This window comes from Oncorhynchus clarkii, chromosome 9 (assembly GCF_045791955.1).
Source record: "Oncorhynchus clarkii lewisi isolate Uvic-CL-2024 chromosome 9, UVic_Ocla_1.0, whole genome shotgun sequence".
NCBI classification, from domain to species: domain Eukaryota; kingdom Metazoa; phylum Chordata; class Actinopteri; order Salmoniformes; family Salmonidae; genus Oncorhynchus; species Oncorhynchus clarkii.
This window is the reverse complement of record NC_092155.1, coordinates 68,638,577-68,657,637: the sequence shown is the minus strand read 5'-3', so window position 1 is coordinate 68,657,637 and position 19,061 is coordinate 68,638,577. Positions and strand designations below refer to the sequence as shown.

At 39.1% G+C, this 19,061-nt stretch overlaps 1 protein-coding gene across 1 annotated transcript in view; it reads left to right on the top strand.

Moving 5' to 3' along the window:
• Positions 1–11,337, top strand: part of LOC139416851 (neural cell adhesion molecule L1-like) — a 135,315-nt gene extending 123,978 nt beyond the window's left edge. The window contains exons 23-28 of the mRNA XM_071165987.1: positions 4,321–4,434; positions 4,720–4,869; positions 5,732–5,863; positions 9,609–9,681; positions 10,093–10,104; positions 10,568–11,337. Of these exons, the coding sequence (XP_071022088.1) occupies positions 4,321–4,434; positions 4,720–4,869; positions 5,732–5,863; positions 9,609–9,681; positions 10,093–10,104; positions 10,568–10,826 (740 nt within the window). The 3' untranslated portion in view covers positions 10,827–11,337. The remainder of the gene's footprint in view (positions 1–4,320; positions 4,435–4,719; positions 4,870–5,731; positions 5,864–9,608; positions 9,682–10,092; positions 10,105–10,567) is intronic.
• Positions 11,338–19,061: the final 7,724 nt, after the last annotated feature.

Here is a 19,061-nt window from a genome sequence, read left to right as displayed (position 1 = left end):
CACGAAAATGGCACACAATTGAAATAAACATTTTCCACCATAATTCTTCTTGGATCACTAAGATTAGAATCTGTATTGATCTATTTCATAATTATTGTTATGTTTATTGATGAAATATAATGCATTCTACTACAATTTCCACAACTAGCAATGTCAAATTCTCATTACCGCAACAGTTTCTGAAGTCCAAAAAAGTTATTAACAAATCTAATATTTTTTTAACATTGCTTATATAATGAAAAGGCCTGAGGTAAACATACAATGAAAACAAATATATTTCTTATTTAACTATAAACTTTTACTTTATCATTTATCTCATTAATGCAACACACAACCTTTTCTGAATCTTGTTTTTTGTCAAAATGACTTATTATTTTTATGTACACATATTTGGATAAAGAACAAACACACCATCTGATTCGGCCAAAATGCCTAAAGTAGACATTTATTTATCCTAATATTTTCTAAATATTGGTGCTTATGACAATAATAAACAGGTTTTGGAGATGAGAATGTATGTTTTGGTAATGAGTGTTGCAAAGTTTGCCATTGAAGAACTGTACTGAGCTCTACTAGAGATTCATTAACCCAATACATCATCAAACTGTCATCTGTTAATCGCAAAATGACTTGCATAATACTGAAATCACTGATCTTAATAAAATTGACTAAAATACCCCTCATCTTAATTATAAGTACTGTAATGAGGGGTGAAAGTGGAATTAATTTCTTTGCACATTTTTTTATACTACAAAAATGACAGGGTAGCCTACTCTGCTGACACTGACAAACAGATGTTGTCTGATCCATATAATCGTCCTACGAAAAGTCACATAGAATATGACGTCCATCTAACCTGTAGGAGGAAATTATTGTCCAAAAACAAACAAAAGTGGCATATACCAGGCGGTGTCAGAGGAAGGCCCCAAAAATTGTCAGACTCCAGTCACCAAAGTCATAGACTGTTCTCTCTGCTATCACATGGCAAGTGGTACCGGAGTGCCAAGTCTAGGTCCAAGAGGCTTCTTAACAGCTTCTATCCCCCAAGCCATACGTCTGCTGAACAATTCATCAAATGGCCACCCGGACTATTTGCATTGGCCACCCCTTTGTTTTTACACTGCTGCTACTCTCTGTTTATTATCTATGCATAGTCACTTTACCCCTACCTACATGTACAAATGACCTCGACTAACCTGTACCCCCGCACATTGACTCAGTACTAGTATCCCCTGTATAGTGCCTCGTTATAGTCATTTTGCTGTGTTACTTAAAAAATATATTAAAAAATAACTTTATTTTGTCAATATTTTCTTAACTCTATTTTCTTTAAACTGCATTGTTGGTTAAGGGCTTGTAAGTAAGCATTTCACAGTAAGGTGTACACCTGTTATATTTGGTGCATGTGACAACTACCATTTTATTTTATTTTATTTGAAGACAGTTTATATGCACACTTACCGGGGATATGGCCGATGTAAGATAGGCTCGTGTTTGCTCCTTTAAATTAAGAATGTGGATAAGACAGATTGGAGTCTTTTCATTGTCAACTCTTTACAGCAACAGCTTTCCATGATTGTATTTTTAAATATTGAGATATGCCTGGCTGGGTCTTTCTGCTTTTCACTGTCAGTCGCAACTTAACAATCATCTACACTGAACAAAAATATAAACACAACATGTGTGTTGGTCCAATGTTTCATGAGCTGAAAGAAAAAAATCCAAGAAAATGTTCCATCCTTACAAAAAGTGTATTTCTCTAAAATGTTGTTCACAAATTTGTTTACATCCCTGTTAGTGAGAAATGTCTCCATGACCAAGATAATCCATCCACCTGCCAGGTGTGGCTTATCAAGAAGCTGATTGAACAGCATGATCATTACACAGGTACACCTTGTGCTGGGGACAATAAAAGGCCACTTTAAAATGTGCAGTTTTGTCACACAACACAATGTGAGGGTGAGGAGTATTTATGTCTGTAATAAAGCCCTTTTGTGGGGAAAAACCCATTCTGATTGGCTGGGCCTGGCTCCCCAGTGGCTGGGCCTGGTTGTGAAGTGGGTGGGCCTATGCCCTCCAAAGCCCACCCATGGCTGCACCCCTGCCCAGTCATGTGAAATCCATAGATTAGGGCCTGATTTATTTAAATTGACGGATTCCCTTATGAACTGTAACCCAGTATAATCTTTTAAATTGTTGCATGTTGCGTTAATAATATTTTTGTTCAGTATATTTGGTATTTGCTGCGCACGCTGCCCTTCCAACTATAGGCAATGCGATTTAAAACAATCTAAGAAGAAGCTAATGTTCCTCTGTGGCCAAATCATGCTTTCTGGTGTAGTAGCCTATTTTTTATTATTTTATTTTAGATTTCTGTATAGACAGGAATACGCTAATTAGGCTATATAATTTTGGCTACTTAATTCAATTTACTTTAGGGAAAGCTTAGCTTCTCCTAGCCTTATGGACACGCTTGCCTACAGTATGCATCACGCTGCCTACAGTATGCCTTTTAATGTGGTATAAACACAACCAGTTATGATGTTTTCATCCGATTGTCAATAATTTAACAAAGGCTGTAGGCTACACGCGCACTTTCGTTCACGTGCACTGTGCACACGCAATTTGATGAATGGAAACAGACATAATTTATCCTACCAGTAGCGTAATGAAATGATGTGAATGTTGTGAGACCTACACTTGTAGCCTGAATTGATTGGATCCACTGTTCTCCACGCGCACCTCGGTCTCCGCCACACATCTCCGCCTTGTCCGCGAACGTCTCTACGGAAGGCGAAGAGTTTCAATCCATAAATCTCGGTCACCACTCCCCGCCTTGACAAAGTGTAGGGTTCTTCTCAAACCACAACGCAATTTGAAGCGTATACCACAAAATATATCGCGAATTGTTCATGTTAATTAAATAATGGTGTATTAGCCTATATATTGTGATCGGCTCACGTTTTACCGGTATGGCGTACCTCCACTATTTATTTTAACCTGACTGTAATTACGCGCAAGTATTTTCAAACGTGGATTTAAGTATAAATAAGTCACTATAAAAAAAACTAATTTCTCCAAGGCCTTTACAGGCAATGTTGGTGTAATAATGACATGGATATGTGTGGTTCAGATGCATTTCAAAATTGAATGGGATCCTAAGGATAAATTACATAACATGATATGCCTATAAAGTATTTAAATATGTGGGATATGGATCAAAACTGTCTTGGGATATCAGACGACAGTATAGGTAAGCGCTAAAACAGGTGCACCTGTCAAAATCTCCTCCTTTAAGTGGCAGGGTTGCTCTTTGCTGAAACACAAACTCCATATTGTGGCTTCAAGTAAATTAAATGTGTATTTCTTGACAACCCCTACTTAATCAAATAACTGATGTTTTACAAAAAAAAAGCTATACAATAGGTGTAAGCAGTGGGCCTTGTGAATAATTAAAGTTACCAGCACATCCCCTGACTTTACATTATAATGAGCTTATTATCATTACATCAATTAAGGTTCTCATGACTGAAACAGACCGAAAAATGATGCGGAAATTAGAAATGTGTGTTTTGGTAATGAAAGGCCCTTCGCTCAATCTTCAGGTAATAGGAGACAGCCATTATGAGTCAGGAAACAATTGACCACATCACTAAAGCCCATTCATGCCTCCACATTGGTAAGGTAATAATTCTCTAAGTTTTTCTCAATTTGAGCTTTTTAGTAATTTCGGCAATGAGAAGGTCAAGTGTCGTAAAGGGGTTGTTTTGAGAATAAGATCCTCATTCTGAAGGCATATAGGTGAATAAATTAAATGAACTTGTGCTCATCTAAGGACTACTCCTCTAGATGATGTATCAAGGGTGAATAAAACTTTGATTGGAATTTTTACAGCAACTTGAAAAAGTGTTATGTATTGAGAAACAAACACACTGTGTTTTTATGTAAGAAATATTATAGTTTAATGTAAACTTCAACTAGTATACCATTTGTATGATTTATGGACAAACAACAGCAACATATTTTGTGTATTATTCAGTTAAGTTAGGTTTTTCTAAGGTAAAATTGTATAAAATGATCAGATAATTTAATCTGGATGCATTTTGGTAATGAGAATTTGGGGTGATATCTGTACAAAATTATTGTAAAAATATCAAAGGTATTTCAAATAAAATACTGCACCATAAACTAGGCATCTTAGTCTTTAGAATGATAACTGATTGTTGCAGATGCATCATGGTTTTCTAACTCAATTTGCTACTGCCATGGTTACTACTGGTTCCATGAGAATCACCCGAACCCCTTCTCAACCCATTCCAGCTCCTCCGTCCAACATCAGCTTGTATGTAGGAGAGAAGTCTGTTAACCTGAGCTGGGTGCCAGGCCAGAGACAGAGGAGTGTGAGCTTCCAGGTCCAGTACCTCAACAAGCAAGGTACGTATGAGCTTTGTGTGTGCATGTGGCCGTGCAGGTCCAGTACCTCAACAAGAACATACACTACCAGCTGACCAACAGTATACCTGTGAACACACCAAACACACTTGTAACTGACTGTAAACGTAGAATTTAAACATAGTCGCTCTGGAGGAGACTGACATGTTTTTAAAATAAAAATCTTTAAATATAACTTCACTCCCCTGCCTGTAAGAACAAGAAGGAAAAATATATATTTTGTCTATTTCTATGTCTAAACAAATAAAGTGGTTATTTTGTCTTCAGACGGTGGGAAGTGGAAGCAGTCTGAGAAGCTGAACTCGTCTGCATCATTCTACCAGCTGAAAGGTCTGACCCCGGGGTCACAGTACCGCCTCAGATTCACCTTCAGCAACAACACCTTCTGGGAGACTGAGATCACCACAAAGGGAGCAGGTACCGGAGGCAGTAAGATATATATATATATATATATATATTCTGGGAGACTGAAACCGAGGGATTGGTAGGAATCCCAGGCTGTACACACACAACTAGACGCACACACACACACACACACACACACACACACACACACACACACACACACACACACACACACACACACACACACACACACACACACACACACACACACACACACGCACAGCAAAACAGCTTCTCCTTTGGGCCTCTCCTGCCTACATCTGACAGTGTGCAGCAGCACTCTGCTATTGTTGGAAGTGCTTGGCTTTGAAATGTCCTACATGAAAGAGACTAGATGGCAAGACGTTCAGAGGCCAAATGAAGTGCTCCATTAGTAGAATTTGTTTGGGGAATTGGACTGTATTTCCTACATCCCTAGTGTAATGTATGTTAGGTTATGTCTGTGTGAGTGTGTGTATCGACTGAGCCACAGTGCGTGTGCGCTCCATACCCACCCTCTCTTCTTAATCTCTTCTCTTCCTTTCATCCTTCCTTTCATTCCCCTACGTCTCTCTACGATCCCTTGCTACGACCCTCTCTCCCTTTCACTCGATCTCTGTCCATTCCCATCTGTCTTCCTTCCCTCCCTCCCTCCCTCCCTCCCTCCCTCCCTCCCTCCCTCCCTCCCTCCCTCCCTCCCTCCCTCCCTCTCTCTCTCTCTCTCTCTCTCTCTCTCTCTCTCTCTCTCTCTCTCTCTCTCTCTCTCTCTCTCTCTCTCTCTCTCTCTCTCTCTCTCTCTCTCTCTCTCTCTCTCTCTCTCTCTCTCTCTCTCTCTCTCTCTCTCTCTCTCTCTCTCTCTCTCTCTCGCTCCCTCCCTCCCTCCCTCCCTATGTAGGGGTGATGGATATGCAGACAGGCTTTGCTACTCAGGGCTGGTTTATTGGGCTCGTGAGCGCCATCGTGCTGTTGCTGCTGGTGCTGCTCATCCTCTGCTTTATCAAGAGGGGCAAAGGGGGAAAGTATTCAGGTAGATATATAAATATGTGTAAATATAACACCACCAGATACCAGACAAACCACGTCAGGTCTAACACACCACATATACTGTAGAATGTAGTTTCTAACACACCACATATACTGTAGAATTCAGTTTCTAACACACCACATATACTGTAGAATATAGTTTCTGATAAAACACATATACTGTAGAATGTAGTTTCTAACACACCACATATACTGTAGAATTCAGTTTCTAACACACCACATATACTGTAGAATATAGTTTCTGATAAAACACATATACTGTAGAATATAGTTTCTAACACACCACATATACTGTAGAATGTAGTTTCTAACACACCACATATACTGTAGAATATAGTTTCTAACACACTACATATACTGTAGAATATAGTTTCTAACACACCACATATACTGTAGAATATAGTTTCTAACACACCACATATACTGTAGAATATAGTTTCTAACACACTACATATACTGTAGAATATAGTTTCTAACACACCACATATACTGTAGAATATAGTTTCTAACACACTACATATACTGTAGAATATAGTTTCTAACACACCACATATACTGTAGAATATAGTTTCTAACACACCACATATACTGTAGAATATAGTTTCTAACACACCACATATACTGTAGAATATAGTTTCTAACACACCACATATACTGTAGAATATAGTTTATAATAAACCACATATACTGTAGAATATAGTTTCTAACACACTACATATACTGTAGAATACAGTTTCTAACACACCACATACTGTAGAATATAGTTTCTAACACACCACATATACTGTAGAATATAGTTTATAATAAACCACATATACTGTAGAATATAGTTTCTAACACACCACATATACTGTAGAATGTAGTTTCTAACACACTACATATACTGTAGAATATAGTTTCTAACACACCACATATACTGTAGAATGTAGTTTCTAACACACCACATATACTGTAGAATATAGTTTCTAACACACCACATATACTGTAGAATGTAGTTTCTAACACACCACATATACTGTAGAATGTAGTTTCTAACACACCACATATACTGTAGAATATAGTTTCTAACACACCACATATACTGTAGAATATAGTTTCTAACACACTACATATACTGTAGAATATAGTTTCTAACACACCACATACTGTAGAATATAGTTTCTAACACACCACATATACTGTAGAATATAGTTTCTAACACACCACATATACTGTAGAATATAGTTTCTAACACACCACATATACTGTAGAATATAGTTTCTAACACACCACATATACTGTAGAATATAGTTTCTAACACACCACATATACTGTAGAATGTAGTTTCTAACACACCACATATACTGTAGAATGTAGTTTCTAACACACCACATATACTGTAGAATGTAGTTTCTAACACACCACATATACTGTAGAATATAGTTTCTAACACACCACATACTGTAGAATATAGTTTCTAACACACCACATATACTGTAGAATATAGTTTCTAACAAACCACATATACTATAGAATATAGTTTCTAACACACCACATATACTGTAGAATGTAGTTTCTAACACACCACATACTGTAGAATATAGTTTCTAACACACCACATATACTGTAGAATATAGTTTCTAACACACCACATATACTGTAGAATATAGTTTCTAACACACTACATATACTGTAGAATATAGTTTCTAACACCACATATACTGTAGAATATAGTTTATAACACACCACATATACTGTAGAATATAGTTTCTAACACACTACATATACTGTAGAATATAGTTTCTAACACACCACATATACTGTAGAATGTAGTTTCTAACACACCACATATACTGTAGAATATAGTTTCTAACACACTACATATACTGTAGAATATAGTTTCTAACACACCACATACTGTAGAATATAGTTTCTAACACACCACATATACTGTAGAATATAGTTTCTAACACACCACATATACTGTAGAATATAGTTTCTAACACCACATATACTGTAGAATATAGTTTATAACACACCACATATACTGTAGAATATAGTTTCTAACACACCACATATACTGTAGAATATAGTTTCTAACACACCACATACTGTAGAATATAGTTTCTAACACACCACATATACTGTAGAATATAGTTTCTAACACACCACATATACTGTAGAATATAGTTTCTAACACACCACATATACTGTAGAATATAGTTTCTAACACACCACATATACTGTAGAATATAGTTTCTAACACACCACATATACTGTAGAATGTAGTTTCTAACACACCACATACTGTAGAATATAGTTTCTAACACACCACATATACTGTAGAATGTAGTTTCTAACAAACCACATATACTGTAGAATATAGTTTCTAACACACCACATATACTGTAGAATATAGTTTCTAACACACCACATATACTGTAGAATATAGTTTCTAACACACCACATATACTGTAGAATATAGTTTCTAACACACCACATACTGTAGAATATAGTTTGTAACACACCACATACTGTAGAATATAGTTTCTAACACACCACATATACTGTAGAATATAGTTTCTAACACACCACATATACTGTAGAATATAGTTTCTAACACACTACATATACTGTAGAATATAGTTTCTAACACACCACATATACTGTAGAATATAGTTTGTAACACACCACATACTGTAGAATATAGTTTCTAACACACCACATATACTGTAGAATATAGTTTCTAACACACCACATATACTGTAGAATATAGTTTCTAACACACCACATATACTGTAGAATATAGTTTCTAACAAAATGCATATATTCCTGTAGGTAGTTATAACAAACCACATATAAAATATGGTAAGTAAGTAGCCTTGCAGGAGCTTTGGCTGTTTCTATAGTTTGAGGCAGCTTGATGTACAAGTACACCTCCTGGACAGGATGCTAGTCAATCACAGGGCCTTAGCCCCAATCTATCTCCTTAATGCTGAGTGCCAAGCAAAGACGCATCAGGTCCCATTTTTACAGTCTTTGGTATGACTCGGCCGGGAATAAAACTTCCAATATCAGGGCGGACACTCCAACCACAAGTCCACCGAGTTGGGCCATACCAGATTGTTTCTGAGAAACCCTATATGTCAGGGAGTTTCTGACAAATCACATGATATGTAGCAGACCAGGCAGCTCTAAAAAAGCACAACACATTCTCTATATTGTTGTGCTGCTAGTTCACTAACTGGCCAGCGTCTATGGCATTACCAAAACCTCAGCCAGCCACTAGCTTAGAAAGGACATTCTACTGATTAATGAACAGATACCGAAATTAAATTATCTCTCTCTCTCCCTCCCTGTCGCGCTCTCTCTTTCTGTCTCTTTCTGTCTCTTTCTGTCTCTCTCTCTTTCTGGCTCTCTCTCTCTCTCTTTCTGGCTCTCTCTCTCTTTCTGTCTCTCTCTTTCTGTATCTCTCTCTTTCTGTCTCTCTCTGTCTCTCTCTCTCTCTCTCTCTCTCTCTCTCTTTCTGTCTCTCTCTCTTTCTGTCTCTCTCTCTCTTTCCATCTGTCTCTCTCTCTTTCCATCTGTCTCTCTCTCTCCCTCCCTGTCGCGCTCTCTCTCTCTTTCTGTCTCTCTCTCTTTCTGTCTCTCTGTCTCTCTGTCTGTCTCTGTCTCTGTCTCTGTCTCTCTCTCTCTCTCTCTCTCTCTCTCTCTCTCTCTCTCTCTCTCTCTCTCTCTCTCTCTCTCAGTCAAAGATAAGGAGGAGGGTCAGGTAGACTCTGAGGCGCGCCCAATGAAGGATGAAACATTCGGAGAGTACAGGTTGGCCTGTCTAATCAAACGATATACTGATTATTAGGCATTGATCATGTATTAATATTCCTTCAAACCTGTAGATTATATAATTGTTGAATATTAGTTAAAAAGATAGTTTACCCAAGTTACAAAATGACATATTGGTTTCCTTACCTTGTAAGCAGTCTTTGGACAAGGTAAGACAGCGATCCATGGTTTGGCTTTGTTTACCTGGCTGCTGTCATGAAAATGCAAAAAAATATATATAATAATAATAATAAAAACAAACAATGCAAGTCAATACCCTGCAAATTAGCATGTTTTAAATGTCAACATAATCGCTTTGATTCCCTGTTTGAAAAGATATGTGTTTTTATCCCAGCGTCCTGTGTTCATTACTGTTCCTCTCTCCCATAATGCTTTCCCCTGCTTTGCCAGATCTCTTGAGAGGTATGCTGTAAGGTGCTCTACTCTGCATGCCTTTCCTGCAACTGAGTCCAAATAGTCTATGTTTTTTCTAGAGGCTCTCCCATTTATCCTCTTCTTTTCCCAGTATACCTTGCCAATACCCTTCCTATGGCTATGTGATACAATACAATGACTGACATTGGTATGTGAACCGCACAGGAGGTTGGTGGCACCTTAATTGGGGAGGACGGGCTCGTGGTAATGGCTGGAGCGGAATCAGTAGAATGGTATCAAATACATCAAACACATGGTTTGATGCCGTTCCATTCGCTCCATTATTATGAGCCGTCATCCCCTCAGCAGCCTCCACTGGTGAACCACCCACACATAGTAACACTCTCCCACCTACCAACCTCCTTTCATCTCCCTCTTTCTTTCTATACCTCTCTATCCGTCTTTCTCAACCCCCCCCCCTCTCCCCACAATTTCTCCCTGCATCCTGTAGTGACAACGAGGAGAAGCGGACAGCCAGCCAGCCGTCTCTGTGTGATGAGAGCAAACTGTGTATCAGTGATGACAACCTGGATGGCTATAACAACGGTAGCATTGCTGTCACTGAGGTGACCATGGAAGACTCCCTGGTCAGCCAGTACAGCCGACCCAGCGAAGCCACCCCGGACCCGGGCACACTGCAGGACAGCTCCCCCCTCAATCCCAACACCACCACCAATGGCCTGCCCAACTCGGCCGCCATTTTAGATTAGGCTAGTTAGTTAGAGGTGGCCGTTTTAGATAATCCCGTTGCCTTAGTAACTGTTTATCTGTTAGACCAAAATATCTCTGTCAACTACAGTATAACATGTCAACAATATAAACATGCCCACTGCCCACACACTCCTAGCTATCTCTAACACATCTATCTAGCTATCTACTTGACTGACTTTTCCATTGATAAGATCACTGACTGTATGATCAATATACTACTGACCATTCAGAAGCATCTGTTATTCTACAATGTTATCTATCTAGCCATATACAGTATTATAGATATGTACAACATGTTCATTATGAGTTCCAGTGCCTAGTGGCCCTCAACACAGAGCACCAGATTACATCCTTACTCTAGTCCTCTCTCCTCCTCTACTCTACTCCTCTCTTATCTACTCTACTCCCCTTTTATCCACTCTGCTCCTCTCTTATCTACTCTATTCCTCTCTTATCTACTCTACTCCTCTCTAATCCACTCTACTCCACTCTTATCTACTCATATCTACTCTACTCCTCTTATCTACTCTACTATACTCCTCTTCTCCTCTCTACTCTTCTCTACTCCTCTCTACTCTTATCTACTCCTCTCTAATCTACTCTACTCCTCTCTAATCTACTCTACTCCTCTCTTATCTACTCTACTCCTCTCTTATCTACTCTACTATCTTATCTACTCTACTTTCCTCATCTTCTCCTCTCTACTCTACTCTTCTCCTCTTATCTACTCTACTTCTCTCTACTCTACTCTACTCCTCTCTACTCTAATCTACTCATCTCTACTCTAATCTACTCCTCTTCTCTACTCCTCTCTACTCTATTCCTTTTCTCTAATCTACTCCTCTTCTCTACTCTACTCCTCTCTTCTAATCTACTCTTTTCTATTCTAATCTACTAGTCTCTTCTCTATTCTAATCTACTCCTCTCTACTATACTCTACTCCTCTTCTCTAATCTACTCCTCTCTTCTCTACTCTAATCTACTCCTCTCTACTCTACTCTACTGTACTCTACTCCTCTCTACTCTACTGTACTCTACTCTCGCCTTTTCACCACAAGAGTGACTTCATTATTGGTATGATATTGTAATTTATATGTAGACCTCTAGCTTTCTGTATCTATTCTGTCTGTCTCTTTCTACGGTGTATTAAACTGTCAGCTGATAAATGTCATCTTTCCCATACCTCTTCATGTCATAGTATAGCATAACATAACACTATTACACGCTATAATGTGTGGTAGGGCGCAGTAGTTCTGTATATTTACAGTTAGCTGGTAGTAAAATACACAGATTCTCTCTATCTTTCTTTCATTCTTTCTTTCTTTCATTCAAGCCATGAACAATGTACGCTGGCAATCCAAACCAGGCTTACCTGATCAGCAGATTGGGCTGAAAGGCATATGGGTAGATTGGTTTCTTTATGTATCTAATGTGTAGAATGTGTTCTTTGTAGGGATGAGTAGAAATAATATTTACATGCCAAAAACTCTTTGTTTTGAATTAGACAATGGTAAGAATGATGACAAGAAGCAGACAGAAACAAGCATTTAGAGAAGGAGAACAGAGGTATCTCTCTAGAGAGGAACGAGACCTAGAAAGATGACGTTTTTTTAAAAATGTCGCTCTGAATGTAAATACAACCCAAAATATTGTTATTTATCGATGAGTTTGTTTGATAAAAATGTGTGTTTTAAGTTTACTTTAAAGTTGACTTAAAAATACATTTCATTTGTGTTTTGTAACAGCGAACCTATGAATGAATACTTGTTTTGAAGGTGATGACGGTTAAAACAAATATTCAATAGTACAGAAAAAAAATGTATCTTCACACCATTTCATGTTACAAACGCTCTAAAAGAAAACTAAAAATGTACATTTTACATCCCTACTAGTAGAAGTGCGCATGTGAGATTTGGTTCTGGGTGTCAAGATTAATCAGTAGCTAATGTCATTTTAAAATATACAGTAGAATCAAAACCCACCTATTGAAAGCAGAGGTTAAAAAGTAGGCTAATGTTCCTCATGTACATCAATGTTTTGTTTCCTGACTTTAAAGTGTCCCTTTTCAGTCCAGTGAGTATCTGTTGAGAGTCTATGTACTGTGTTTGAAAATGCAATTTATTCCCTATGTAGTGCACTAATTATGGGACTAGGTTTCCATTTCATACACTTTTTGTGCTGAGGTAGTGTGATGATGAGGCAGGGAGGGATGCAGTGAGCTAGCTTGTGATGAAGCAAGGAGGGATGCAGTGAGCTAGCTTGTGATGAAGCAAGGAGGGATGCAGTGAGCTAGCTTGTGATGAAGCACCACAGGGAGCATATGCAATGTGCTGGCTCTGCTCTCACTGCTCACCCAGTCAATCTAGCCTACAGTCTATTCTGAGACAGACCCAGGTTCAAATAAGATTATTTTTATTTCAAAGAAGAGTTTGATTGGGCCTGCCTGGATCGCCAGAGACCAAGGTGTGCACCTTTGGGACTACTCTATTTGTTCCATTGCGCCAGGCAATCTCAATCAAGCACAGCTTGAAGTATTTGAGAAAGGGTGAATACTATTTGAACCCAGGTCTGACTGCAAGCCAAACCGTTACTGTTCAGTGCATCCCCAGGGAGATGGGAAAGAGAAAGTGGGATTGACTCTGGCTTGGCAGAAAGACAGTGGGTCTGAACGAGAGGTTTGAGTGAGCCCAGCTCCCTGTAGTTTGCTGTTACAGACACACTCAGGACAAAAACATTTCTTTTCAGAAATCTATTTTCATATGGGAATGAGAAAATGAAGTAATATGCCAGTTATTATATCACAACTATGGATTACGTCACAAATGGCTCCCTATATAGTGCACTACTTATGACCAGAGCCCTTAGTGTTCAGAGAAATAACCATATGCCCTGGTCAAAAGTGCACTATATGGGGAGGGTGCCAATAGAGCTGCTAACCATCTGTGTTTATCATGGTGTGATTTCAGGACAAATGTTTGCTTTGAAAGAGTGAACTACTGAACACACAGATACTCACTCTACTGCCTGCCAGCCTGCCTGCCTATATATCTATCTGGCTCTGCTTTGCTTCTTACGTGGTCAGTGAGGAGATCGTCTAAGCCAGACTTAGCGCTAGCGTTTGTTTTTTTCCCCTCTGTTACTTTCCTTTCCTGTTTTTTATACTTACAACATAAAAGCAAATAAAAAAAGTGAATAAGAATTGCGTATAGAGGAGAATGACAGCAACAGCTTATTTTAGAACATGACATTCATGGATTTATATTCGTGATGGAGGGAGGGGAGGGACACTATGTACACTATGTATTTCACTGCCTGAGGGGAGACAGAGTGCCTCTGTGTGCTTTGTTTGGGGTGCAACACTAGTCAAATGGATTTGGGGGACTGGAAGGTACAGTAGTGAATTCACACCCTGGTCCCAGATCTGTTTGGGTTGTATAGCAAACTCCTATGGTTGTTATCATGCTAAAGTCGTAGGAGTTGGCAAGACAGTACAAACCGATCTGGGACTGGGCTAGTGTGCTCGTGCCATTGGTTGAGACTGAAGTGAAGTGGGTTGGGATCACTGTATGGAGGGGGTCTTGTACTGTATGTTATGGGCCCAATGACAATGTAACTATATGCATTATGAATCAGCTACTTGTAACTAAATATGTGATTGATTAAATAAAAAGAACTTGGAACAATCTGAACCAAAAGAGGCATCATCGGGTTGTCATCCTTTAAATTACTCATAGCATTCATGTCTAAAGACGATAACATGCATGTTTATCTTCAAAAGATAAGCCAAATTAGATACTGACCACGACACATGAAACATAAAAGAACAGCTAGATAGTAATTTTATACATCAAATACAGCTCCTGAGAGAATAAGCTGCAGAACACTTCAACATTTGACCTAGTGACTAAATCTTAGGGATAAAAGACATGAAAGCATGTAACGTGTGCCTATACCATAAACGTGATTTTATTGTTGTGTTGTGCCTATCATCTGAATCTGAGATCCCGTATTGTGCGGTGAGTCTGTGCTGGTGATCCCCCAGCGTGAGCTGCTGCTGAACCGGGTGGTTCTGGGCTGTGGGTCGGCTGGTGTACAGCTGCTTGGCCAGGTACCGCTGACTGGTGGAGACAAGATGGAAAGAAATACACTGTCACAGACTGTTTTTACAATAAAACAGTCCCTCTTTTAATGTGAAAACTGGGACTTTCAATTGTTTCACCATGTACAGTATCTCTTTATACACTGCTAAAAAAATAAAGGGAACACTTCTATGTACAAGAAGCAGCAAACTTTGTGGAAATTAATATTTGTGTCATTCTCAAAACCTTTGGCCACGACTGTACAGTTGAAGTCGGAAGTTTACATACACCTTAGCCAAATACATTTAAACACAGTTTTTCAAAATTACTGTCATTTAATTCTAGTAAAAATGTCCTGTCTTAGGTCAGTTAGGATCACCACTTTATTTTAAGAATGTGAAATAATAGTATAGAGATTTATTCATTTCAGCTTTTATTTCTTTCATCACATTCCCAGTGGGTCAGAAGTTTACATACACTCAATTAGTATTTGGTAGCATTGCCTTTAAATTGTTTAATTTGGGTCAAACGTTTCGGGTAGCCTTCCACAAGCTTCTCACAATAAGTTGGGTGAATTTTGGCCCATTCCTCCTGACAGAGCTGGTGTAACTGAGTCAGGTTAGTAGGCCTCCTTGTTCGCACACACTATTTCAGTTCTGCCCACAAATTTTCTATGGGATTGAGGTCAGGGCTTTGTGATGGCCACTCCAATACCTTGACTTTGTTGTCCTTAAGCCATTTTGCCACAACTTTGTAAGTATGCTTGGGGTCATTGTCCATTTGGAAGACCCATATGCGACCAAGCTTTAACTTCCTGACTGATGTCTTGAGATGTTGCTTCAATATATCCACATAATGGTCCATCCTCATGAAGCCATCTATTTTTTAAAGTGCACCAGTCCCTCCTGCAGCAAAGCACCCCCACAACATGATGTTGCCACCCCTGTGCTTCACGGTTGGGATGGTGTTCTTCGGCTTGCAAGCCTTTCTCCTCCAAACATAGCAATGGTCATTATGGCCAAACAGTTCTATTTTTGTTTCATCAGACCAGAAGACATTTCTCCAAAAAGTACCATATTTGTCCCCATGTGCAGTTGAAAACCAAAGTCTGGCTTTTTTTATGGTGGTTTTGGAGCAACCTTTCAGGTTATGTCGATATAGGACTTGTTTTACTGTGGATATAGATACTTTTGTACCTGTTTCCTCCAGCATATTCACAAGGTCATTTGCAGTTGTTCTGGGATTGATTTGCACTTTTCACACCAAAGTACATTCAACTCTAGGAGACAGAATGCGTCTCCTTCCTGAGTGGTATGACGGCTGCGTGGTTCCATGGTGTTTATACTTGCACACTATTGTTTGTGCAGATGAACGTGGTACCTTCAGGCTTTGTACCTTCAGGCTTTTGGATATTGCTCCCAAGGACGAACCAGACTTGTGGAGATCTACAATATTTTTTCTGAGGTTTTGGCTGATTTATCTTGATTTTCCCATGAGGCACTGAGTTTGAAGGTAGGCCTTGAAATACATCCGCAGGTACACCTCCAATTGACTCAAATAATGTCAATTAGCCTATCAGAAGCTTCTAAAGCCATGACATCATTTTTGCGAATTTTCCAAGCTGTTTAAAGGCAGTCAACTTAGTGTATGTCAACTTCTGACCCACTGGATTTGTAATACAGTGAATTATAAGTGAAATAATCTGTCTGTAAACAATTGTTGGAAAAATGACTTGTGTCATGCACAAAGTAGATGCCCTAACCGACTTGCCAAAACTAGAGTTTGTTAACAAGACATTTGTGGAGTGGTTGAAAAACGAGTTTTAATGACTCCAACCTAAGTGTATGTAAACTTCCGACATCAACTGTAGATATATATATATATATATCCTTGAATGAGTAGGTGTGAATACTTTCTCCTACTGAATGAGTACCTACTGATTCAAGGGTTTTTCTTTATTTGTACTATTTTCTACATAATAGTGAAGACATCAAAACTATTAAATAACACATATGGAATCATGTAACCAAAGAAGTGCTAAACAAATCAAAATATATTTTATATTTGAGATTCTTCAAAGCAGCCACCAATTTTCTCGATGACAGCTTTGCACAGTCTTGGAATTTTCTCAACCAGCCAGGTTAACATGTTCTCTTCTCCCTTACTATTCGGGGTAATGTGTAGTCTGACTTTAGATTTGTCATTACGAACAATTTTTACCTCGAGGAAGGGTCAGCCATAGACTCAATTAGCCTCGTAGCCAGACAGACCCGCTATGATAATTTACTTCAGTGAAACAGAATGTCAGCTCACAAGATTAGGCTGGTTGAACCTCCTAAGTCAAGAGACTACCTGCTACAATGTCTGTGTCTGTAGTGCAGCAAAGCTACTATGCATTATGGGTAATTAACAGAAACCACATAATTGACATGAAAAAACAGTGTGAACATAAGCATTTATAATGATGCTTCCCACTGGGATGAATCTATTCATACCAAGTCAGTCAGGCAAATGAGTCGAGGGGAAAAGCTTTGATAAAAGGACACTCACTCTGCCCACGCATAATGTGTGTGTGTGTGTGTGTGTGTGTGTGTGTTGTCGCGTCTAATGTGCTCCTTATCTCTCCTGAGTGAGTGTGTACGCATCATTTAATTTCTTCAATTCGTTTTGTAATTAAACATTTAAAAAAACCTGTGAGTACTCACAATGTCACGGCTCAGTCTCACCAGACTGGCTTCCTGATCTGCATCCTTGGCTGGTGTGTGTGTGTTAGAGTGTATGTGTGTGTTTTTGTGGTGTGTGTTTGCGCGTGTGTGTGTTTTTGTGGTGTGTGTTTGCGCGTGTGTAAGTAGAAAAAACATGTTGACTCCCCCTACTTGTAGAGAAACTCCAATGCCATCCTCCTCTCTTTCATGTTGCCAAAACTGTCTAACACTCTGTGATACAGTACACGCTTTTAATTTTGTTGTCCTAGGCTACCTGGCTAAAATGCTTACTCACTAGCCTAATTTCCTTTCATGGGCAACGATTAGCCAGCTAGTTAACATTAGTCTACTACATCTAGCTACATGTTGAACTTCCAGCCTCTCAGGCCAGGTGCACAATGTATGAATATATGGTTGGATCAGAATTACTGTTATAATCTTTGGCCAGTACGGAGAATTAAGTAAAACCACATCTCCATACAATTTTAGGAAAGGAACAATTTTAGCTAGCTAGCTAGCCACCAGAGGACAACACAACGAGATGCAACAATTACAATTTTTTGTCAATAATGACGTTTGGCTTGATGTGATGTGATTGGTGTGAAGCCAAATCCAAACTGGCTTCCCTTTAAAAAAATGTTTGTGCGCCAGGACCATTCACAGTGGAGTTCACTCAGTTTAGCTCAATGCTGATTGGCTATTATTATTTATTTTTAAATGATCAAGGGAGGCCAAATGCTCTCTGGCTTTGCTTGCATTCAATGCTACGGGGGCAACAATGTCAAACTCTTTCTGACCAGACATGATCAGGTAGATAGGCTACACATACTGAGACAGAGGGGCGCTATTTCGTTTGCTTGGATGCTTTCTCCGGTCAGATACACTACATGGCCAAAAGTATGTGGATACCTGCTCATCGAACATCTCATTCCAAAATCATGGGCATTAATATGTAATTGCTGCTATAACAGCATCCACTCTTCTGAGAAGGCTTTCCACTAGATGTTGGAACATTGCTGCAGGGACTTGCTTCCATTCAGCCACTGATGTTGGGCGATTAGGCCTGGCTCACAGTCGGCGTTCCAATTCATCCCAAATGTGTTCGATAGGGTTGAGGTCAAGGCTCTGTGCAGGCCAGTTAAGTTCTTCCACAAAGATCGGAATTGCGCATGGTGATCTTAGGCTTGCGTGCGGCTGCTTGGCCATGGAAACTCATTTCATGAAACTCCCGATGAACATTTGCAGCTGAGCCATTGTTGCTACTTACAATAACAGCATTTACAGTTGATTGGGGCAGCTCTTGCAGGGCAGAAATTTTACAAACTGACTTGTTGGAAAGGTGGCATCCTATGACAGTGCCACGTTGAAAGTCACTGAGCTCTTTAGTACAGGCCATTCTACTGACAATATTTGTCTATGGAGATTGTATGTTCAATTTTATTCACCTGCC